The 27,060-nt window shown below is 25.6% G+C and overlaps 2 protein-coding genes across 2 annotated transcripts; both read right to left on the bottom strand.

The window, feature by feature from the left end:
• Positions 1-3,420: 3,420 nt before the first annotated feature.
• On the bottom strand, positions 3,421-8,205 carry LOC112758670 (protein trichome birefringence-like 41). Its single transcript, XM_025807394.2, has 6 exons — positions 8,056-8,205; positions 7,203-7,483; positions 6,730-6,907; positions 5,728-5,906; positions 5,431-5,589; positions 3,421-4,411 (listed from the first exon to the last, which is right to left on the bottom strand). The coding sequence occupies exons 1-6, from the start codon at positions 8,140-8,142 to the stop codon at positions 4,111-4,113; spliced, it is 1,185 nt and encodes a 394-aa protein (XP_025663179.1). The 5' UTR covers positions 8,143-8,205; the 3' UTR covers positions 3,421-4,110.
• A 7,290-nt stretch (positions 8,206-15,495) lies between these two features.
• LOC112720583 (CEN-like protein 1) lies at positions 15,496-17,963 on the bottom strand. The gene is made up of 4 exons (XM_025771571.2): positions 17,672-17,963; positions 17,288-17,349; positions 16,561-16,601; positions 15,496-16,027 (listed from the first exon to the last, which is right to left on the bottom strand). The coding sequence occupies exons 1-4, from the start codon at positions 17,873-17,875 to the stop codon at positions 15,810-15,812; spliced, it is 525 nt and encodes a 174-aa protein (XP_025627356.1). The 5' UTR covers positions 17,876-17,963; the 3' UTR covers positions 15,496-15,809.
• Between the last annotated feature and the right edge of the window lie 9,097 nt (positions 17,964-27,060).

Genomic DNA, 27,060 nt, shown 5'->3' with positions numbered 1-27,060 from the left:
GTTAAGACAAAAATCAAAATAAAATAGTGGTTAAATGATTAAATCTAGTCACATGATCTATTTTTTTTTTTAATTTCTTGCATCACATTATTCTAAGTACTTTTTTTTTTTCTAAATTACAAGTCTTTTAAAGGAAGCAATTACATTTGAGCCTAACAGATTTAAACTCAAAATATTACTTAAAAGAATCAAATATATGCTACTTGAACTAACCCTCATTTACAAATTAGTTGTTTATTATTTTAAAAAAAACTTATTTAAATTTCTGTATAGCCATATGAAATGAATGTAATTTTTTCTCTGATATATTCAAAATTAATATAAATATATTCTAAAGTATAAAAATCAATTATTAAGTATAAAAATATTTGACATTTTATAAAAAAAATTATTATTAATATATTATAGATTTGATTATTTTAATAATTAATTATTTAATTAAAATATATATTATTTAACATATGTAAATATATAATAATTAATTTTATGACTAATTTTTAATATATAAAAATATTTTTTTTCTTGAAAGTAATGCAATAAATATAAAGGATAATGTCTAATCAAAATGAGTGAAATTCACAGAATTTTTTCTTGCTGTTACTTCTGCTGCATCATCTAACTGAAACTGACCCTCCTAAGGTCACCAAAGCATGTCACCAGCTCAGAATGTCAATTTTGATATTAGAATTAAGGACCATAGGCATCATGACTCAGATTCCCTTTCCAAGACCCACATAAGTCAGCAACATATCTAATACATTTAAATACCACAACAAAAATAATATATTCAAATAGATAATATTAATGTATGTCTCTCTCTACGTCTATATTGATGCATTTGTGTAAGAGTTAATATATTTGATTTTTTTATTAATTTAATTGTTAAATTATAATTACTTATCACATAAATTGTTTTTACTAAATTTTGTAAATATATATAACTAAATAGAAATGTGCATTGTGTTGATTTAAGTATATATAAAATGTGTATCAAATAATATCAGATTGGTATAAAATTTTGAAACTATTTATTAGATAAATTTTCAGGTTAATTTTTTTTATATTGATTAAATATATGTAATACATTGTTATTAGAAGTATGAATATTTTTGTTTGATATGAAATTTTTCTTTAGTTAATATTAACTAAATCGGACAGTTTAATTTGTTTGAAGAAAAAAAAAAGTTACAAATCGGAGAATCTAGTTTAATTTATACTTTTAAATTTTGTTATTTTTAAAAATAAAAATTGAAAAGACTAATTTTGATGTTATTTTTTTAGTTTTAAAAAACGTAAATCAAACAATTTGAATTTGTGATTCTTTTCAAAAAAAGTTAAACAGCATAAATTGATAAGTCCAATTTTTGAAAATTACTTTGTAACTAAACAACAAATTAGAGACATCGAATTTTTTTTACTGTACAATATCTCCTCACTTATTTTTTGAGATTTTAGAAATAAAATAAAAGAAATAATTATTTTTTTATACTTGATTTTTTAATTTTAATTTTTTAAATACGATTTTTTTATTTAGAGTGAGTTCGTCGCACTTTTCGGCCAATTCTGTATTTTTAATTTCACTTCAATTTTTTTTAGAAAAATACAAAATTCAAATTTTTAAGTCATTATTAATTTATCATCGTATCCAAGCATACATGGGAGTACACCAAAATACGTAGACAACAAGTATGATTTTTTTAACATTGTTGGCGACAATAACAACCATTATCATTGTCTCTAGAAATATATAGATACACAGTTATAAGATTTTTTTCATTGTAAATTAAAAAAAATATTATTTCTCCAATAAAAATATGATTTATTCTTGTGTACTCTTGTTAATTTCTATATATTCTGAAAATGATGATTAATAATTTGAGTTAGTCATTTTTTTTTAAATTTGAGGTGAAGTTTGCTGAAGTTAGATGAACCGGTTCGGCAGTATGACAAACTTGCTTTGAATAAAAAAAATGTATTTGAAAAATTAAAATTAAAAAATATAATTTTAAAAATAATAATTTTTTATTTCAAAAAATATTTGTTTGTTGTGTTACACACTACCGTGCAGTATAGAAAAAATAATAAATTTAGCAATGTTAATCATAAATTTAACATATACTAGCAAGAATGGATTATGCCTCATATATATAAAAAGGAGATAAATAATAAATTAATAATTGAAAATTATTTGAAGAGAAGCAGAGGGAGAGAGGGAGGGCCAGCATGTCCCTACATTTTACCACTGAAAGTATTGGATTTTAACTTACTTGTATTAAATGTTTTGTTGAAATTATATTCTCTTTGCTACAGAGTATCTGCTGTATGTAGATTCTGCCATCATAACCATATCTAATACTACATTATGGAATTAGGACGTGTTTCATTTCATATATGATATGATATCATGAACATAGGGGAATAGCAATGAGAAGAGGGAAAAAAATTACATTATATTTTTTTTTAAATGAAAAAGGTTAGATCAAGTAGGAGAATTAATTTAATTGAAGGAATTTTGAAACCACTCAAAATTGTTGAATTTTGAGCATCATCTTTATGATTGGTTTAGCATGAATGCATGGTCAATGATAAGCAAAATTGTACTTGAGTTTCAACTCTGTTTTCTCCTATAATATTTTATATGGGTAAAAAAAAATACTCTTTGTTGTTTGGATAACTTATTTATATACTTATTTACCTTTGAAATTTGTTTACATATTAAGGGCTGTTGTATAAATTACTAGAGATCTATATATCAATCTTACACTAAATTCACCAATAAGCTTGATAATATAAAATAATGTCTATAACTTAGGGTTAACATAACAATTCTTAGAAAATCAACTTTGTAGCATCTTGATAATACTGCATTAAAATCCATTGAGTACCATTTAACAAATTAAAAAACTACTTACTTTTTTTTTAATTGTTTGGTTTTTAAAATAGAAGTCTTTTAGAATACAGTGACTTGACCATAAGTCCATAAGTGAATACTTCTTAAATAACAACACATCACAATGTCTTTTAATGAATAACTTCAAGGGTAAGTAAATAGCATTTCAACATTAGAATTATGCAATTATAAGGTATGATATCCGTTAAAATAGTCTGTTAAATTGAACTGTTTATTTAATAAATAGATATTTGGCTTTAAAAATAGACTCGATTAACTTGTAAATTAAACGGATTAACTCATGAAATAAATAGATTAGTTCTTTTAATTTGTTTAAATTTTTTTATCTTTTATGCTTTTAAAATTTTTTTAGTAATTCAATCCAAATATTTAAAGTTCTATGAAAAATATTTAAATTTTTAACCCAATAATATATTAAAAATGCAAACACTTTGGCCTAAAAGTTAATATTTTAGTTGAAAAAATCATTTGTTTTATTTTTTAATTAAAAATTACCCATCAAGATAATAAAAAACCGGATGAACTTTCTTTAAGTGGATAAGACTTGGACAACCCCCAATCCTAGGCATTACATCCATACACCCATGTATTACACACCCACACAACTCACTCACACACACTACATGAGAGTACACATAAATGGTTCTATATTCCTCCATGAGGACTTGAACCCGGTGCAGCTCTGTGGAAGGCACACAAAGTGGCCATCTAACCCAGGCCTCGGCTGCGATAAGACTTTTATTTTAAAGACTCACTCATGTATTACACACCCACACAACTCACTCACACACACTACATGAGAGTACACATAAATGGTTTTATATTCCTCCATGAGGACTTGAACCCGGTGCAATAAGACTTTTATTTTAAAGACTCAATACAATTGATATGAATTGGTCCACTCACTTAAATCCACGAGTATAAACGGGCCGGACAAGCCCATTTGAAAATTTTACTATAATACACCAATTATCATAACAGGACCATCAAAATTAAAATCCAACAAAAATTTTCTTTCAAAAGATTAATAATAACTAGAATATTTGTTCTGACAGAAATTTTGCTGTTCTCTTCTATGCCTTAGCCTTAGCACTCTCCCCTCTCTCTAAAAGCTTACATGGATGAACTTCTTTACTAGCCATGTTACATATAAAACATGTTTTGTTTGTGTTTCCAATCGATGTGATACTTTACCATCTTCAATTATCATCAGTAATGAGTGTTGCATACATGAGTAAATTCCATGTATCTGGCAAGCCTGCCACACACCAATGGAGACAATCCATGGTTCTATGGGCATTGTAAATACTAGGATGTGCATCTTTTCTAAGCTGCGAGAGTGTTGTAATGTTAAGTAGATGAAATGGTTTGGTTATTTTATTTAATATATCTTCCATTATAAACACTTGAGGTGGCAATCCACTTGGATAGCTTGATCCGCTTAATGGTTCTGTCTCCAATGAACAATTTTTCACTTGTGGTTCGTTCCATTCACCACCCCTATTAGTACACAAAATATAAAATGAATCAGAATATATATAACGCTAATAATAAAGTAATAAGTGATGATATAACAAGCTAATTATTTTAATTTTTAACTAATGACTAATGACTAAATACTTAAGAGTAAATTATCAAATTAGTCTTTGAAAGATCATTTGTTCTTCAAATTGGTTTTCAAAAGATTTTTTTAATCAAATTCATCCTTAAAAATTTTTAAATTAGTCATGTTAGTTCTTTGGTCACTTTCTTTGTTGATGGTGCCAAAATTTGCTAATGTAACACGTTAGGTGACACTCCAACACACACTTAGGAATCTTAATTGACTATTAACATAATAAGTTTATAAAATTAGATCAAATCAATACCTAATTGAGAGAAGAACTTGAGGAATTGGAATCCCTCAATTCGGAATTGATTTGATCTAATTTTATAAACTAATTATGTTAATAGTCAATTAAAACTCATAGGTGTGTGTTGGGTGTCGCTTAACGTGTCACATTAGCAAATTTTGACACTATCAACAAAGAAAGTAACGGAATGACTAATATGACTAATTTAAAATCTTTAAAGAACGAATTTGATTTAAAAAATCTTCCGATGACCAATTTAGAGAACAATTGATCTTTCAGGAATTAATTTGACTATTTACTTAAATATTTAATTTGGCTTCTAAAATCTTATTTTAATTTTTAAAATTTTAAAAACACTAATTTAGTAAAATTGAGTTTTGAACACCATAATAATTTTATATTCTTTTTTATGCTAACTTAGTAATTCGAAGATGAAAAATCAAATTGAATCGTGAATTTAAGAGACTACTATTAAAATTCAATTATAATATTTTACGTAAATAATCTATACATACAAATGTAAAATGGATTCAGAAGACATGCAAAGTGTATTTTCGAAAACTAAAAATAAATATAATTTTAAGAATTAAACTAATAACATTTTTTGAAATTTTTTATCACTTTTAGTAAATTTGCTAAAAAAGGAAATTATTTCTTAAATCTTACTTCCAATGTGAAGGAGTAATCCCTTGATAAAAAACTTTGTTCTTGTTTGGATTAATCTCTGCATTTACCCAATTAACCCATGTTGTCAAACCCAACTTAAAAGCTTCAATACGATCCATGTCTTTGACAATCTTGTCCCCATTCTGAATATAATCCCATCTGCATCAACAACAAATTAAAATGGTGACACACTTAATTTTATTACTAATCATAATGCGCATAATTATTAATTAATCATAATTTTGGTAGAGCAAAAATAATAATCAACAAATAAATATGAGTTTGTAAAATTCGTACGGTTTTCCAGAATCGTTGCGGTTCCACCAGAACCAAGTGTTGAAAACCAAAATGTCCATTTTCTTCCATAACTCCCCATTTTTAATGGAATCAAGTTTTAGGACTCGACCAATTTTATCCTCATAATCAATATCAACCAAATATTGTTGTCTCATAAAAATCACTGAAATTCCATAGCCCTGGAAAAATAACAATGGAAATGCTTATTATATAAATCTATATGAAATAGATATAACACACATCTTGAAGGAAACAAAATACAATAATTTTATAACATGAGACACGTATTTTTAGAATTGAATTTTAATACACTAACAATGTAAATTGTTTTATTCAGTTATCTATTTACATCTGGTGTTTTTGATAATTTTTCACATTGTCAATGTAAAAAGTAATTTTTTTTATGTGGCGTTACGTGATTGAATAAATGATATTGTATCAAAATTAAATTATATTTTTATCTATTACCAAAAGCATTTTTTAAATATATCTCTATATTTATGTCACAATTCACTTAAAATTGTTATTATTAAAGTAAAATATATTTTTTATCCCTAACGTTTGCGATATTTTTCAAAAATATTTCTAAAGTTTAATTTTGGTTAATTTTGTCTCTTAAAATTTTTAATTTGTATAAAAAAATTATCTTTAAAAATTTTTAACTTTGTTCCTAAAGTCTTGCATGGAATTAACGTTCAAAGATAATTTTGTAACAAATCAAAAACCTTAAGAAATAAATTGAATAAAACTAAACGTTAAGACTATTTAAAAAAAAATCACAAATATTAAGGGCAAAACATACTCTACCTTTATTATTATTATTGAGAATAAACTATTAATTTAGCCCTTTAAAAGAAACCGGCAAATTTTAAATTGTCTCTGAAGAAATTTTTGGAACTAAATTATCTCAGATTTTCAATTTTTACAGGACTAAATTGATAATTTGTTCTAGTCAATATATATCAATTATATGAGAGCTTAAGACAAAGTTAAATTACAAACTGGGATTGTGAAGTTGTGGAAGGAGGCATGTTCTGAATCAGATTGTATTACTGCAGATTCAGGTGCAGATGCATGAAGTAAGCATACAAGTGATTGCCATTGGTCATGGCCAATAGAATCTCCAACAAACATTATTTGCTTCCCTCTCAATTTCTCCAACAAAATTTTCCCATCCCATCTGCAAAATTACATTCCAAATAATATATATTACAATAAAAAAAAATATTTTTTAAAAAATATATTAATACATTTATACATTAATAATATAAAAAATTTTATACGGTCATTTAATTATATTTATATATTTACATAACTTTTTAAATATATTACTTTAAACATTAACTATTTTTACTAACGTGATAATATATTATGTTATTTTGTTCTGGATGAAAATTAAAATTTTTATCTAATAACTACTATATATATATATATTTTGAGAGATATTATTATGAACAGAATAAAAAATTACAAACCTTGGTAAATCGCAATTGTTAGGTTGCCATCGGTATTTGAGGTAATTTTGATCTTGACGACCATATTTCAAACAATCAAATTGATAATCAATGTTGGGACATGCTAAAGAATCATAAAGTGGATAAGATTCATCCCTCACCCAGCTCCCTTCATAGAAATTGCAATTTTCTTCTTCTTGTAATCTTCTCCAAATCACATTACTGTTGTTGGTTCCATGTACCCTATCATAGTGACCATAGGCTACAAAAATGGCCACTACAATAATCCAAGCATATACCATCTATAACAATATCCATATATATGGCCAAAAATATATATTAAATTATTGACAAATAGATTTTATATAAATGATAAAATTATAAAATCATTAATAATATTGTCCATTTTAATATGATGGAAACTCAGGTGCAGTCAGCTTCACGTGAAGTTGATAGCTGAAAGTCGTTAGATGAAAATTTAGTCAAATTATTTAAATAATTTAATGGCTCTGAACTATCAACTTCACGTGAAGTTGACTGCACCTGAGTTTTCTCTATATTATATAGAAATTACTTAACCTATTAAAACGTGTCTAAAAAAAGTATTCAGATTCTTATAAAACATATTTTATTTCTCTTTTTTATTCTCATAATGTGGTATATACATCCTAGCTATAATTAAGGATAGACATATAATAATGGATAGATATGGTTATGTATATATGAATCAAATAAATTTATTCATTAACATTTAACAATATGAAAGAAATTGAAGAGGAAGATGTGAGTATCATCATCACATAGGTAACAAGACTAAGAAAAAGGAAATTGGTAAATGCCAAAGAAGATGGAGAAAAGAGTAGGATTATCTTACCCTAATTTCTTTCTTCTTTTGTGCACTTTCCTCTTTGCCTTTGGGGTTATGTGTGAGAATGAAGAGGGTATATACACCACCATGCATTTATAAGCTAAGGAGAACCAAATAAAACAAAACATTATTATTCAATATGTTGATAAATGTCTAATTTTTTGGGCTTGGTTGTGTCACATGATAAAATAATGGTACAAGTATATATAAATATATATTGGCTTCTCTACATAATGACATGATGGTGTTTTGCTCGTTGTTTTGTTCACTAGTAGGGTATGGACTGTGAGTCTCGTGACTCAAAAAGGTTTAATGGGGACCCTTTGTTCTCTTGTCTAAATGGAAGATCAATAAATCAGTTTGGGTTTATCTTGTAATTAAATCATTAATATATACTTAAATAATTAAGTATTGAAAATTCAAATATTATCATCAAGATTTGACCGATTTCTACAAAGTTTTTTTTTTAATGTTCAAAAGTAGTTAATATTGAAATATATTTAGGACATGTTAAATTTATAAATTAAGAAATTTTTTATTAAAAATATAAAAAATTTAAAACTTTAATGTATTATTTTATATTTATTAAATAAAAAATATTTAAATTTTTTTACTAATAATAAATTTATCATATGTCTTTAGGATACATGTTAGCTAAACCCGTATAATCACTGTTTCATTTTTTTTTGGGCTTGCATTATTTTATGGTTTAATTAACAAGAGTAATTAATAAGGTAGGCCCAAATATAATGTGGGCTTCAAGTTTTTGGCGGGTTGGGCTTGTTGATCTAACCTTTTTAAATGGAAGTTATTTACAAGGAAGGAAGACCTCGGCCCAAAATAGATACAAGGAAAAAAAAATGTTCATATTTAGATATTGCTTTGCTTCCCTGACCCCAAAAAAAAAAAAAGATATTGCTTTGCTTCTAACCATAGATATAGTTAGTTATTGTAATAGATAATCATCATTCCTTTTAACCAATGATATAAATTTTAGTTTTTGATTGACAATGATAAAAAATCTCTTATTAATTTGTGAATGCTCAATTTTTTTCTCTCTCTCTTTTTTATGGAAACCTATTAATTCAAGGAAATTTGGAAATGAACTAATTTACCTCTTAGAGGTCATTTAGGTTTTTCTTTTTTCATTTCCCAAACTCTATTAATGATGGTTTTGATCCCACAATGCTCAATACGTATCTTGTGCTTCAATATATAAAACATATAAATGTTTTGATCTTCCATCCCCTCAAAAAAAAAAAAAAAAATTGCCCTTATTCTAACCATATACCAACTTCTTGTTGGATTTTTTTTATTCTTTATTAATTAATCTTAGGATTTCTAAGTCATGTACGCTTTCAGAAGGAAAGTAGTTCGCCACTCTAAATATTATGTAACTTAACTAGTTAGCTTTATAAGTATATATGGCAACAATTTAGTGTTCTGTTGAGGTAGGTAGCTCTAAGTTTGACTTCATGTTATGATTTTGGTGAAACTGAATCAACTGCATGCTTCTCATTATGTTTTATACGAAGATTTTGTTATATTTTTTATTAATATGTTTAAAAAAATGACAATATTATGTCTCATGATTTTGTTTTTGATGGTAGAGATGATAGCAAAATCCTATGCTGATGACCTATCAAAATATATTAATAAGAGAGAAGTATTCACACACTAAGATAAAAATTATTTCTAGTGACAATAATATAATGGTCACTATATATCTTATTTAACTTATATTTATGTGAAATAATATATTTATTATTATTACTATATGTTATAATAACAATTATATATTTTTTGCAGTCATTAAAAATATTTTTACCAGCAATTATATAATTACTTCTAAAATATTTTAGTGGCAAAATATAAAACAATTAATATCATCTAATTGTCAGTAAATATATTAACAGTTATTTTTATTATTTGGTAAAAAAATAAAATATCACTAACAATGATTTTTGTAATAATGACATCTTTATAAGATATATTTAGTTCTCCTTTTCAACGGACTTTATATTATTACAATGGTTAAAATATATAGTTGCTAAAATTTCATGTGTTCATCAAATATATGGTTTTGATTCTTTTTTCCCCTTAAAATGGATAACTAAGCAGAAAGAGTCATTTATATGTATTCTCACACGTTTATGGATTTGACATTAGGGAACAAATATTTGTCACATATGTCAGCAACACGAGCGTTGAATTTTATATTGGAGCAGCTCTAATTATTAATTAATTAATTATTAATTAATTAAGAGGAGTTGCTGGTCCGAAATTCATCAATTTCATCCCTTTTCAGATTTGTTGGAGAGCGTTCTACTTGCCACATCCACCACCATAAATTCCCACTATAAATATAATTGCAATTTCTTGTTTGTGACATACAATAATAACATATAATATAATGTACCATGGTGATGACTACTATTAAGAGAAGAGAAGTGATGGTTCCCCAAGATCATAGTCATCATTTCTTGATTATGGAAGACGATGATGATGAAGACCTATTTGAGATTGATCTTGAATTAGTGAATTGCATTTCTTCATCACCATCAAAACCACATTATTACAATACTGCCACTACAAGTACTACTAATTCTAATTATTCCACAGGGAAAAAGAATGCACTCTTGGCGAATTGCTTGATGCCAATTTCAGATATTTCTAGTGCAATTCCAGCTTGTAATAAGAGTAAAAATATTAGTAGTAATAATAATAATTATAATGTTGTTATTTCCGAGTCTTTTTCATTGGAGGAATATCTTAGGTTACCATTTTTGGGGGATATAGGAGCATTGTTGCATGGCAAAACAAAACCACAATTTCAGTTCCAGTTTCACCATTAATTAGTGACTGATTAATTATGTATTATCACATATATGCAAGTTGCTTATTATCTATGAAATCTTCTAAGCTCTATAAATGTTGATAAATTCTAATTATGCTAGCTAACTAATAAAAAATTAGTCAATATCAGTTAATAATTCAAAAAGATCCGATATATATTCCTATTTCTTTTCAAAATTATTATTTTTTCCCTCTCAACATATATACACTTCAATTTTACATACTTATTATCACAAGTCACCTACCTTCACCATTAGCCATGGTTGCTGCTACCAGTGACCACCGCTGGTCATCTCTATCATCGGCAACGACCACATACGATGGTTTACCACCACTGTCACCATCAGCCACCACTGGTCACCCTAAATTCTACACCTTGAATTTTAGATCATAAATACTAAATTTAAAACTTTAAATCTTAAATAAAAAATACTAAACCCTAAATTCTAAACTCTAAATTCTAAATTCTAAGTCAAATTTTAAATTCTAACCATAAATTTTAAATCTTAATTTTTAAATTCTAAATACTAAATTTTAATTTTTTTATAAGTTTTAAATGTTTAAATTATTTTTAATTTTAGATGTTTCTTTTTATTATGAAATATTAACTATTTTATTGGCTATCCATCCCCTTTTATAATTATATGAAAATATTTAAAGATTATCTGAATTTATTATTTTAGCCATCATTTTTAGTCATTAATTTTATTTTCTTTAGTTTAATAATTCAATAACATACTTTTAATCCACACTTTTAAACATTAATAATTAACTAATAATAAAAAATAATAAATTCTTATGGTCATCTAACATTCTTCCAATTATATATACTTTTCCATAATTATATATATACATACGCGCATAAAACGAGCTTTTTACTTTTTGTATTGTAGTACAAGTAGAAGTAGTGTTTTTCAATAATGTAAAAATTTAGTGTATTTTAATTTTAATTTGTATAAATATTACAAATCTAAAGGTTAGATTTGTGATTTTTATTTTTTATTTTTTAAAAGTTTACAAATCTGAGGGGTTAGATTTGTTTTCTAACGTTAAAAAAATTTTTAAGCATGCAAATCGGACCTTCAATTTGAGTTTTTTTGAATTTTTGGGTTTTTTTTTACCCAAAATCGACCCAGTTTTCTATCCTCACCCAAAACCAACCTTTAGTTTTTTTTTTTTCACGGTATCTTTTAAATTGGCAGGTTAAGGACTAATTCGCTGCGGTACTGAATTCTATTTAAGAGTTTGTCGCTGACTAATGAGTTGTTGCATGCACAATAAGACAAAATTCGAACCCCCGACACTTACTTAAGCGGGCTACTACTAGACAAACTCAACTTGATTACCTTCATTTTTTTTACTTTCACCTAAAATCGAACCCATGGTTTTCTACTCCTACCCAAATCTAAGCGTCCTATTTGTAATTTTTAATTAAAAAAAAAATATTTTTACATTCATAAAAAACACACAAACTCTTCATAATTATGCATAATACACTCTCCAATCCATTACAAAAAAATATTAGCCGCATAAAACTCTTGATATTATTTGCATATGTTAACATCAATGAAAAGCAGAAAACAACAAATGTTGTTGATTATGTGATGATCTAAGGATCCACTCATTTTGGGATGCATTGCTTCTATACTCTTACTCTCCATTCCAAAAAGTCATACTCTACTTATATAGATCTATAGGCGACATTTGGGGCTCCTTGGGTTTCTAGTTTCAAAGACTTGAATAAGTTGTACGACAAAACAACAATAATAAAACCTTTTGAAAAGATCGTACCGAATCTCTTTTAGTATTGTGTATCTAGTGCCACCGACTTATATGGATTCAAGAATTCACATTTTTATTTTTAGAAAATTATATGAACCAAAAGGTTGTGAGCAAAAGATAAACAAAATCATGTTAATTTATATTAATAATTAATTTTAAATTTTTTAAATTTAAAATTTTAAAAATTTAAAATTAATTAAATAAATCTAATTAAAACCTATAAAAACCTTTCTCTTTTCTCTCACATCAATGCTGCTGCGCTTCGTGGTGATGGGTAAATTTGATTCTTATGCTTCTGTTAACAATATCATGCTCACGAATTATAGCAAGGAGGAATTTTTGTGTGAGGCGAAAAGGCTGTTTCATGAGATGGGGCTTGGTGGGAGGGATAAGGTTTTTTGGAACTCGATGATTGTGATGTGCGGGTAACACCGCGAGGGATCGGAGGTGCTGGCACTTCTCATGTAGGAAGTAGTTTGATTGACTTGTACTTAAAGTGTGCAAGGGACATGTTAGAGTGCAGGACGGTGGATGATGGGATTTTTATTTTGTATTTAACACGCATATTTGTAATTAGGGGTTTGTTGCAGATATTGTTCTTTGCGTTTTGGGATATTAGGTGTCGTTTTGATGATTAAAAAGACTGCAAACTACACAATTATAGAATTATAAAAAAAACATTCATTTAATATGAAAAAAAAATCCTAATTCTTAACAAAAGAAACATCTAATTATATTTTAGTAAAAATAATTAAATATCTATAAAATTTAAAAAAATATGAAATTCTTAAAGAAATAGAGACATTCATATTTGCAATACAAAAAAATTTATGAAAAAGAAACATTCTGATACTTAGAAGAAGAAACATCTATATATATTAATTGGTAGAGATTTTGAATTCACACAAAGGTATTTGACTGGTTGTTGGCTAATACCCGTTTGGTCATTGCTCTTATTTTTAATATTGGGTTAACGTGTTTTTTTGAATTGTGATCTATTGTGGTATTTTTCTAAAACGTGAGATGATTTAATTTACGGAATACAAATCATACCGTTCAATTTTTAAGAGATACAAAAATCGAACCGTCCAATTTTTAGGTACAAAAATTGGACCGTTCAATTTATGTACTCGAACCCTCCGATTTGTGTTTAAAAAATTAAAAAAATTTGGAGTACATAAATCGGACTACCCCAAATTTTTAAAATTTTTTAAATACAAATCAAAAGATCCTATTTGTGTACGTCCCATAGTTTTAAAAAACACCAAAAATTATCATATTAAAATATAACACATACCCTACTTCCATATCTAAATTTTTTAGCCTAAAAAATTGTGTTTTATTATATATCATATTTATATTAAGATTCATTTATACATGATTTTTTTTTTACCATTTTTATATGGTTTTTTAAGGCTTTTTATTATTTTTTGTTTGTTTATCTTGCACACCCTTTTAATTGAACATTGTTTATTTTTTTATATGTTCAAATTACTTAAAATGAGATTTAACAAACTTTTAAAAAATAAACTATTTCAGTTTTTTTTCTTATAGTCTCGTATTTTAAAATAAATTCATGCATTATTCACTAATTGACATCACAAGAGAAAAAAGTAATGAATAATTACTCAAATTTAATTATTCTTAAAAATTTTTAATATCAGATAGTTTAATCTTATAAATTTAAAATAAATAAAATAATCATTAATATTTATTTTTGTTAAATAAACTGAATTTTTTTTTAATTATTTACCTTGTTTAAGACATCCCCGATATTTTTAATTCCAAATTACATCGGGTTTTTATTAAAATACAAACTATTCAATTCCTCAATATAACATTGTTTTAGGTAAAAAAAAAAAAAGAAGAAGATCAAATTGTCTCAAAAAGTGAATAATTAAGAGCCTTTGTGATTTATTTTTGTTAGAAGTCATATCATCTTTCGGAAAAATAAACAGAAATTGAACTTTTTGATAAAAATGTATTCGATCTTTTGTATTAATATTAATTAATATATATAACAATTCCAAAATGATTTATTTTATAATACATAACATACCCTTATATATGAGTGTTGCTGAATTTTCTTTAACAACAGATTGAACTTTATGATTTATCAATTGTTATTATTATTATAACTCAAATTTTGAGTTTTCTCTCACACTAATAACCTAACTAATGCATATTACATTTTGGCTTAATTTGAATGCTGAAAGTTGAAACTAAAAAGTTATGGCAGTTAAATGATACACGAACATCTGTGATTATATGAAAAAAATATATATATTATTTTAAGCTTGAAAATTAGAAAATTGGTTATAATAATTGCAAACACACCTATGTCTATTTATTTCATTCCTAACAATAAACGAAACTAAAAGCATCAATTAGGATGCATGAATGAGTTCAACTAAGGAGCTAATTTTTTTAGCCAAGATCAGTTAATTTTTTTAATTTTAAATTTTAAATCCTTAATTTTATATGTTATATTTTAATTCTAAATCCTAAATTTTTCAAAATAAAGGTTAAAGAAAAAATTTTACAATAAAAAACATTAAACAATATTAATTATCTGAAACTTAGTTTCCTATATTTTTTCATGAATAAATGATCGATCAAATCTTAAATATTTTCTAATAAGTTCATTATTATTGTTATTAATTTCTATCATTTCTTGGCTTGTAAACATGACTATTTTTTATTGTTATATATATATATATATATATATATATATATATATATATATATATATATATATATATATATATATATATATATATATAGGGAAATTAAACTAGGTTACTGTAGTAATAAAAAGATATTTATTTATTCTTAATTCTCAAGTTCATAACATTATATTACATAACTCACAAACAACACATACAACTAACACAATACATTAATTAGCCACATACATGATATAATAATAAGTGACACCTAAACTATATATCCAAGATTAACACCACCTATGAGAAGAAGCCACGTGCCATACCCTTTTCATTCTTCATGATGATGATGATGATATATAGCCATAACCTAACCTTGCTCGCATGCTTCTTGCTTTATTTACTAATAATAAATATATATATATATAGGTGTGCATGCAGCTACATATATATGAATTAGCGTCTTCTAGCGGCGGTTTCTCTCTGAGCATTGAAGTAGACAGCAGCAACAGGAAGAGAAAGGTCAGAGTGAGCAGAGAAGTTGATAGTGTTGAAGTGATCCCTTGAACTTGGTGGGGTTACACTCTGCCTTCTCTTTTGCTTCAACAACACAAACACATACCTGTGTATCCCTATCTGTGGCTTAGGGCTTTCATAGCTCACTATCTCTTTCCCTTCCATTTTACATCAAACAAAATTGTTACTATTATTCATTTATCTTTTTTATTACTTATCAGACATATATTAATTATTAAAATCAGTCACTATGTATTTATATATAAATATATATATTTTATCCGGTAAAAACTCACATGATGTTAATATTTAAGAACCATTAATTTAACTAAATTATTATTTAACGATTTTTAACTATTAACTATAATTGACATAAAAATAACTACATGTGAATCTTTGTCATTTTATTAGTAGATAATTTTAGTAATTGTATTCATAATATAGTACAATATGAACTAAATTCTAGACTTCAGTTCATGCAAATATTTGGTGTAACTATTTTATTTTTGAAAGATACATAAAAAAAAAATTAGTATAGTCATTTGATAGTTGGGTAGTCTATATAATGTATAAAACATTTTCACTTAATAATAATAAGGTAGGTCAATTTGAATTATATATAGAAATGAATAACACAGAATAACACATATATGGTGTATTTTAATTAGATCTATGAATCAATGAAACCTACCAAATGTGGCATCTGTTGTGCCAGGAATGTCTGTAACCATCCTGCAAAAGCAACCAATTAAGAGTAGACTGTTAGATCAGAAGCCTCTCTATCTACACTTAATTATTTTTTGTGTATTAAAATGTGCAAAAATGTTATATAAATAATTAATTATTGTGTATAATTTTTTGTATAATTGCTATAAATAGATATATATGTTAGAGGTAATATACCAAGTATATGTATTTACAATAATTGTACAAGAATTATATTAGTATTTGTTTAAAATGTGAATATTAGGAGGAAAAAAAAGAGAGTGTGTGTGTAAGAGAGGGGAAAAAGGCTTCTTCTTAATTATAAGATAGTTCATGTGATATCACTATTTTTAGTGGATAAATTAAACATATTGGGGATTTATCTATAGCTAATGCTTTAATTAAATTAAGAAAATTTGTATTCAAAAGTGAAAAGGCTAATAAGTTCTAAATACACTAGTTAGATTTGAGAGCCAAAAAAAGGTTTAGTATAACTTTACCAAAGTTCATGTATTAATCATAAGATTATTGTCACTATTTCTCTTCTCATAATTTGTTTTTGAAGGTCAACTTTTAGTATATATGATGAAACAGACATTTTTCTTTTGTATTACATGAAAGTTATATAATTAAACCTAATTTTACTAGAAAAAAATAAAATAAAAAAAAAATAAAAAACCTAGGTTCAAATTCAATCATATATATCAAGTTACCAGTGCAAATGTTCTCTCAGATAAGGATCACTTGGGCCAGGAACATCAGGATCTGTCATGATCTACAAAAGAAACAAGAGGATACATTAATTTTTCTCAAATAGCTCCAAATTTTGTAAGAACTAACCCCTAGGGTTTTGTTTTTCCCCCTTTTTTGGGAGAGAAAAAGGATCAACAAATTAAATAGTAGTGAAATCTTGTAAGTAAAATTGATCTAGTGTAAAATTAAATAGGAAAAAAAAAAGCAAACTCACAATCATCAACAATGATCACCCTTATTTTTTTTTTAATATCTACCATAATATTATTTATTAATTATTTTTTGCCTCTCTTCTATTATAACAAATAATATATATATATATGTATGAATAATGAAATTATTACCAGTGTGTAAAAAGTCCTCATGTCACCACCATCAATGGCAACCTTAGGCCTAGTGGTAAGAGCAGAAGGGAAGAACTCATGGCCATTGAAGACTTGTTTGGTGTTGTAAGTGACAGACATTTGAACACTTGGATTGAAAGAGTGGATGACATCTCCAACCACTCTTCCAAGAACTAAAGGATCTGAAGATGACATCTTTGCCATTGTTAAAGAGAATGAAAGAGAAGAAGAAGAATATGAAGTGAATTTTGTTTGTTGTTGGGTATAATGGGAGTGTGATCTCTACATCCATATTTATAATACTCTTAAAGGTCACTTGTCACTTTTATTTTTTATTTTTCTTTTCTTATCTTTAAAAAGTTTGTGGTGCTCATGTTCTTTAATCTTTATATTCAAAAAATAAATAAATAGAGGAAAGAAGTCTTGGAGGGAATGACACAAGTATAAATTAAACGATAATGTTTTAATTTCAGGACCAAATAATAATAATAATAATAATAATAATAATAATAATAATAATAATAATAATAATAATAATAATAATAATAATAATAATAAAGACTTTTTTATATTATTAATTTTAATAATAATAATTTTAAGTTGTTTATCTGCTTTTTTTGAATATTTATTTTTTTAATCTGTTTACAATATTTATATTTTCTCTATCTAGTGATGGTAACAAAAAAAAAACTATCTATAGGAAAAACAAACTATTTAAACAAATGAAGCTACAAGAAAAGAAACTTTTGCTAAAAAGGATACTAGCTAGTAGATTAGTAGTGCATGAATAAATAGATAAATTACCGTTTCTAAGTTTTAACCATGAAAAATTTTATTTCTGACAAATTTAACTATAATAAATTAAACTAATGTAATATTCATAAAAAATACAATATATTTGACAAAACTAATAAGACGTTGATCAATTATAAATAAAATGCCACTAAAACCCTTCTGAATTTTTTATGTTTTTTTTTTCTTATCTCTTCATTTTTTGAAATTTTTTTTAAGTTACTATTTAATTTGCTATTATTATTAATTTATTATTGCTATCATCGTCACCACCACAAATATCTTTTTTCATCTTTTTACTCTTTACAACCTAAATGATATCATCATCGTCTTCTTCTTCAAAGATTTTCTTTTTTCACACTTCAATTTTATCATATAGGATTTATTATTATTTTCATAATGACCCTTTTTACTTATTAAAAATATTGATTTTTTGTTGAGTTTATTATTTTATAATGAATTTAAATTTTAAATTTAATTTTTTAAAATAGAAGTTATTTTATTTTATTTTAATTTATTTAAAATTTTTCAATAAAAGATACATTCTTTCTTTAAAATAACTCAAACAAAAGTGATCTTTCAAGTTTAAAATGATTTTAATAATTTAATATATTTGATAAAATATATAAATAATTAATACATTATTACGTAAACAAGTTGAGATTTCGTGTATAAACTTTAATATATATAAGTTGAAGATGTTGTTATTTATGACGCAAATAAATCATATCCCTCTAATTCTCACAAGGTACAATATTGTCTCCATCTGAATTGGTTCTTATTAATTGGCTAATTTTTCTTTTGTACTCAGAAATCAGAATTGAAGGCATCATTATTTAATTTGCGTGCTATTGCCATGCGGGTCCTCTCTCTTTTCTTTGAAAAAAGTTTGTCATTCACCACTGTTTACATGTTGGCTCGCTCACATATATATATTCTTTGCATACGACGAAGGCCTCTTTTATATACACTAATCAAAACTCCTTATTTTTCTCAAAATGTACCTATGTATATCATGTCAAAAAAGAAAAAACAAGTGCGCAAAATTATATGGAAAGTGTATATATATAAAAATGAAAAAAAATTAATAATGCTTAGCAAGTATATATATGAGTGAAAACTCAGGCGAAGTCGACTTTACGTAAAGTTGATACCTAAGAGTTGTTGGATGAAAATCTAATCAAATCAGTCAAATCATTTAACGGCTCTCAGGTATCAACTTCACTTGAGTTTTCACCATATATATACATGTGTGTGCGCATGCAAACTATGGTAACGTAAGTAAAAATAACAAAAATATTCAGTAATAAAAAAAATTAGTCAAATACAGTAAAAATTTATATTATTTAGTATTTATCAATTGTTGCAATAATTAATAAATATTAAATAAAGTATGTTCTAATTGTTTTTTTTCTAGTATTATCGTAAAAATAATTTATCATAAATAGATTTAAATTTTATTTAAGAATTTGTCATTAAATCAATAAATTATTATATATATAAAACAAAATTTGAATCTTAATATTTACATAAATAAATAAATAAGTTAATTATTCGATCAATTTAAATTGTTTTAAATTTTAAATGCTTAGTTGACATGGTGAAATTTAATTAAGACTAATTAATTAGGCAACAGAGCTTTTCAAGAAGGTGGTTTTTATTATATGTAATTATGCATCTCTTGCTATACTACTTTAATTGATGAAAAGGTTTAAACTAAAAAAAAGAGTAAAGAATATGTTTTCTGTTTTATTATTGAAAAGTATATGATACAAGTTTAGTGTCAAGAAAAAGTAAGGCATCAATAATATATCGGCGGGAGAGTGGTGAAAAAGGAGAAGTATGAAAGTGTACATTTTTTATTTTTATTTTTTGAATACCTTAACTTGCGTAAAGAATTACATTTCTCAAATTACATGCATGCACCCAGAATAATGCATTTTATTGCTATTGGATGTGAATCTTCCTTCTCCCCCAGAGCCGTAGCCTCATTTGAAAATATATATATATATATATATATATATATATATATATATATATATATATATATATATATTTAGACTTTATATGATATTTAGTTGAAAATAAAAATATGATAAAAAATATTTATTAAAATAGTTATATTTAGAGTTTATCTATTCGAGTAATATTAGAAAGATGATAATTTAAAATTATTTTATTTAAATTAACATGTATAATTTAATGTATATAATAGGTTTAATTATTCTGTTGGTCCTTATAGTTTTGCGAAATTTTTAATTAGGTCTTTATACTTTTTTTTTCTTTTAATTGGATTTTTATACCAATTTTTTTTTTTCAATTAGGTCACTCTTGGTAGTAATTGGCTTAACTTTATAGGAACTCAACTAAAAAAAATTTGGTGCAGAGACCCAAATAAAAAGAAAAAATATGTAAGGACCCAATTAAAAAATAAAATTTGATGTATGTAAGAATTCAATTAAAAGAAAAAAAATAGTACAAGAACCTAATTAAAAATTTTACAAAACTATAAAGACCAACAGAATAATTAAACTTATATAATATTCATAATTATATAATTATTAAAATAATTTACGTTGATAAAACAAATTTAGTATTTTAAAATTACGCAAATATTATAAATCAAAATTAGTTACGCTCTGTCTTAAATAGTTATATATAAATCAAATCAAATTGATGACTCAATTTATATGTAAATCGAATTAACTTGATTTTCGATTTATGCTCTCTTAGCTTTTTTTATTTTTCTTCCTTTTTTTTTTGTCTTCCATCCTTGACATTCTCTTCTGTCCCCACCTTTGTCTTTCACTTTCACTCACCTCCCTCTCTTTTTCTTTTTCTCTCCTTCTTCAATTTTTTTAAAGTTTTTTTTGTTTATTATTCTATTTTTTCTATTTAGTTCATTTTCTGATCTAATAATTCCTTTATAATGAATTCTTCTCTTTTTGTAGTGTATGTATCTCTATAGATAGTTAGAACATAGCAGTGTAGTTTCAAATCTCGAATAAAGATATATCAAGAGAAGTGTTTCTTTTATAGAAAAATTTTCAATTCAAGAAAATATGTAGATTCAGTCTTAAAAAAAGAAACGATATCTCACGTTATTGTAACATTTTTTTGTGTAGATTGAATAACTAAAGGGATTTAGACTCGTCTCTATTTTTGTTTAAGATTTATTGTAATCGAAATTTGTATCAAATCATATCATATAGTTCAATACAAAAAATTATCTGAACTTTTTTAACAATTTAGATCTAATGTTTTTCTGTATCTATATGTAGATGATATGAATGAAATTTTTTTCATACAAAAATTCTTAAAAAATGACATAATTAATTAATGTGAATGTTATGGTGTTTAAAAGGTGGTGCTTATTTATTAAAAAAGGTTAAAAATTAATATTTAATTTAAAAAATATATAAATAAATAGTTTTTAAAAAAAATAAAATTTACTATAAAAAATAAAGAGAAAATGACAAATCGATCCCTAACTTTTCAGTCCGAAGACATTTAACTCCCTAAGGATTTAAAAATATATTTAAGTCCCTGACCTCTTCAAAATCTGGACATATCAATCCTTAAGTTCCAATTTTAAAAATTCTGTCACGTATGTATCCGTATCAACCAGATCAGTACAACAGGAGTTACGTTTGATTTTTCTATTGAATCTGAGAGACCCAAGTGAATATAAAGAATCAATATGTCTAGATTTTGAAAAGATCAGAAACTTAAATGTATTTTCAAATCCTCAAAAATTTAAATATCTGCAGATCAAAAAATTAAAAACTTATTTATTTTTTTTCTCAAAAATAAATTAAACAAAATTTAGATAATAATTTATAAATACCATAAAATTGGCCATTAATTAAAAAGAATTCTTCTATAATCTATATATACATGGCTACATATGGGTGGTCTATGACCTATATAGTTTGTCAGTGCCTAATGTCATTTCAGAATAATACTGTCTCAAATTATATTCAACCCCAAGTTCCAAGATTAGAAAAAGAGGTTCATGGTGGAGCTTCTTTAACTAGAACCCATTTTGCTCTTCTTAAGATTGTTTTGTCTTTTGTGCTTTGTTGAATGTTAAGAGAATATAATTAATTAGGGAGTTGCCACGTGTAAGCTCATGCATCTTCATTATTGCTTAGGGTTTGGATAAATATATTTATTTATTTCAGCTTCAACAATTTGTTTTATTAGGATTTCGGAGAATATATCCTTATTACTTATTATTTTTGTATTAAAAAAATCCACGAACCATTTAATTATTTCAACATGTCTTAATTAAACTAAAAGTTATCTTAATGTGCCACGTTGCGTGATTCTTGAAACTTGATGGCTTGAAGAATTTGCTTCAATTTTGGTGAGTGTGAGCATTTTCTTTTCCAAATTTAGAAGCAGAAGCTAAGAAGCATTTTCTTTCTTTTAAAGTTTGGATTATTTTAATGAAAAAAAATGTTGATTAAGCTAGCTACCCATAGTGTTTTTACTTAGGCAAAAGTGGTTGATGCTAATTCAATAAGGAACATTTAGTCATTTTAATTTGGTGCATGAACTAATTTTTCTTTTATTTTCTTTTCTTTTTTAATTTGTTTTTAGTTGTACGTACATTATTATTTCCTATTATTTTTATATCTTCTATATATTCTTAAAGTTCATCGCAATATAAATTTTAAACTATATATAACCACGTCTTGTCAGTGTAATAGAGATTATCCCTTCTTCCTTAATATTTATTTCAGGTTTGATTTCCTAATATTATAAAATATTATCAGCAGTAGTTTAGGTTAGGTTTATATCTTATTTAGAGTGATAATAGAGAATTTGCTAATAATATAGTTTATCTAAAAGGCTTTTTTCTAGTTTCTAAATTAAGTAAAATTTAAACATAATTAACAATCATCAAATGCTTACCTTATTTAAAATTTATAATGAAAGTTGAGAGAAATTTAGTGTAAGGGGTTTTGTAGCGGTTTCAAACTGCCGCTAATTGATTCGATAGTGCTTAATAAAGAGCCATTCTTTAAGACGTTGAAAATTTTTTTATGATGGTTTTAAAAATCGTCGCATTTTATTTGCTGATTTTAAAAACAATTGCGACGGTGTTAAAACCGCTACATTTTACTCTACACAAAATTTTAAAAAATATTAAAATTAAAATACTTTTTAACCTAATATTGAAACAAAAATATAGAGTATATACCTATTTTGGTCCTCAAAGAATTTCAGATTAGACACTTTAGTCTCCAACTAAAATTAATTACTCGATTGGTCCCTAACAATTAACTCCGTCAATCATTTAGGTCTTTTACTCCGTTAATTCTAACGGAGGACAAAATAGTCCCTGACAACTCTAATAGGGGATAAAATGGTCCCTAATCTCCTCTATTCGCAAACGACACTGTTCTCTTCCAATTTTCATCACATCTCGTATAACACTAACAGTCTAACACTGTAACTTCAAACTACACAATACACACTCTATAAATTTAATGTTCACAAGAAAAAAATTCCTCAATTTGTTCTCAACCAATTCATACTCAAGAAACTAATGCCTATGTCTCTCAACTAGCTGTCGTCTTCATGGATCCCATGAATCTAGACAGCAAGTCTGATTTGTTAAGACTCGTCGTCGTCGTTGCCATCTCCCTCCTCCTCTGCCCTAACATCTCCATGACCACATTGTCCACCACTCCGATCGCTTTCTTCAGCTTCTTCGAACTAATGTTCAGTAATCGCTTTAGTTTCCATATGAGCGGCAACAACGACATTGCTCGTTGTAGTAGTTTGGATGCGTGGTCGAAGCTGTCTGCCAACTTGGACTCTGGAAAAGAAGGAATGAAGCACTCAGTGTCTATTTCAAATGAGAATTTGCATATGATGTCGAAGGAGAATCTTCTCATGATGTCCTAATGTCCAACAATCTATATTGCTTGCCGAAGAGTGGAGAAAGGCGTGCCCTTAGAGTAGCTGTGGAACTTGGTCTTGAGGATGTCGTGGACGTTGTCGGGGTTGGAGGTGATGTTATCAAAGACGTGTAAGTTGATGCTTTTGGTGGGTGAAGTGCAGAGGAGGTGGATGTACCAATCACAAAGATTTAGGAAGTGTGTGGTTGATGACATGTTGAGGTAGGTGCGACACGTGTGACAATTACACTATGGCTTAATCTTGGAGCTAAAGAGGAGGAATAAAAAAGATGGAAAAGAAGGCTGTGAAGGTAAAGAACGAGAGTATGAATGTTAGGGTTATACGAGATATGATAAAAATTAGGGAAGAACAGTGTCGTTTTCGAATAAAGGGGTCAGAGATTATCTTGTCCCTTGTTAGAGTTGACAGGGATAATTTTTTTCCATGTTAGAATTTTCAGGAACCATTTTGTTTTCCGTTAGAGCTAACGGAATTAAGAACCTAAGTGACTGATGAAATTAATTGTTAAAGATCAATCGAGTAATTAATTTTAATTGAAAACTAAAATGTCTTATTTAAAATTCTTTAAGAACTAAAATTGATATATACTCAAAAATATAATTAGTAAAGCAATACTGATTTATTTCGACCTTTCCATATTAACCCTCACTCCTTTTTTATATTTTTGCCATAAAACTCAATTGACACACGTCTTTCTATTCAATTTTGTTTTAATAAAATAGAAAAAATAATTTTTTTTAATATATTTAGACATATTTAAATTTATTATGTGTTAATATGTTCAACTTTATTCTTAACATATATTTTAAAATAAATTTAAAAATAATATATATTATTATTTTTAAAAAAAATTAAATATTTTATATAATTAAAAATATTAAAAAATTTAAAAACTAATAATTTATATTTTAATATTAATAAAATATTAAAATATTATTCTAATTTATCTAAAAAAAATTAACTATATATATTATATCTTCGTATCCTATAAAAATTTAAAATTTATGTATTTACATATTTTATGTTATATTTTGTATTTATATAGTATTAGTGTCTGTACATTATAGTATATAATTAATAAAAAAATAGATGAATAGATATGTTAGTACTTAATAGTGACGACGATGATCATGATTAAAATGGAAATGTTTTAAATTGCTTTTACAGGCCGAAAAGAGAAAATTGAAAAAAAAAAGAGAGAATTTCTCCGTACTTAAAACAGATAAAATGTGTTGTTGCTTGAATTAAGAGTAGTCAAAAATTGAGTGTAGAGGGCGGCTGAGTGGTGCAATTGTGCAAAGAATCTATTTGACACATGAGATGTGTGCCCCCCTCTCACCGTTAATTCCCTAATTAGCTCATTTATTTTCATCGCCATATATATACATTCATGATATATGTTTTGTTTGGAGGGTCTAGAGTTAATTATTAAGATTAAATACGATTTTGATCTTTAAAATATAAATAAAAAAATTTTTATTTTTAATTTTTTTATATAAATATATTTCTAAAATTTAAAATTAATTTTAAAATTATCTTTTTTATTTAAATATTAAAATTTTAGACTAAATTATTTATAAAAAAAATTATAAAATAAAAAAAAAAGAAAAAATAAGAGAAATAGAGTGTTTTTCTCCTGTAAACAGAAAAGAGGAGAAGAAAAAAAAGGAAAGAAGAGAAAGAAGCTGTCCACGATCTACTTCTGCTTCCACTTTTACCATCATCTCTGTACAATTTTGGTCTCTAAGGTAAGGATGATTTTAAAACCAAATTAAACCTTAGGGACGATTTTATATGCAAAAAAAGGCTCGAGACAAAAAAATTTTCGACCTATACCTTAGAAACCAAAATCATGCTTAACCCTAATTATTATTTCAAGAATATATATTCAAATAGGTCCCTGCAAAATTTTATATTGAACATTTTCGTTCCCAAAATTTTTTTTATTACATTGAGGTCCTTGAACTTTACAAAAATAAAACACATAAGTCTCTACCTTAGTTAGATCTGTTGTTTTTATTCGGACAAATAGGTTTTTAAAAGTGTGATGCAAGGACCTATATATTTTATTTTGGAAAAATTCAGGAACCTCAACATAATACAATTTTTTTGAAAGCGAAAATGTCCGATACAAATTTTTTCAGGGACCTATTTAAGTATATACTCTTATTTCAATAACATTTTTAAAGAATATTGTAATTTAAAAATTGCATAAAAAACATAAATTATACATAAATTTTTTACATAAATTTTTTACATTTTTAATGTATTTGTATTGAAATTTATTTTTATTTTTCTAGTTAATATTTTAAAATACTTTTTAACTAAACTTTGTTTTAACGAACATGTGCTTATAATAAATTTAAGGGTTAACCACTAAAAATGCCCCCAAATTATTTAAACGCGGACAAAAATATATCCGAATTTTATTATCGACAAAAATGCTTTTAAATAATTTAAAAATGCAACAAAAATGTCTAACAGTAAATATATATTTTAAAAAATACCTTAGAGATTAAATTTTGATATAATTTTTTGTAAAAATTATTAAAAAAATGAGATATTATTATTCTTAAAATTTTGTCCCTTAAAATAATTATTTTTTTTAAAATTAATACGAGAGATATTATTTTTTTTACATAATTTCACTTCTCATAATAATA

The sequence above is a fragment of the Arachis hypogaea genome, chromosome 2 (assembly GCF_003086295.3).
Source record: "Arachis hypogaea cultivar Tifrunner chromosome 2, arahy.Tifrunner.gnm2.J5K5, whole genome shotgun sequence".
Lineage (NCBI taxonomy): Eukaryota > Viridiplantae > Streptophyta > Magnoliopsida > Fabales > Fabaceae > Arachis > Arachis hypogaea.
The sequence above is the reverse complement of the archived record's forward strand: the minus strand, read 5'-3'. Positions and strand labels throughout refer to the sequence as shown.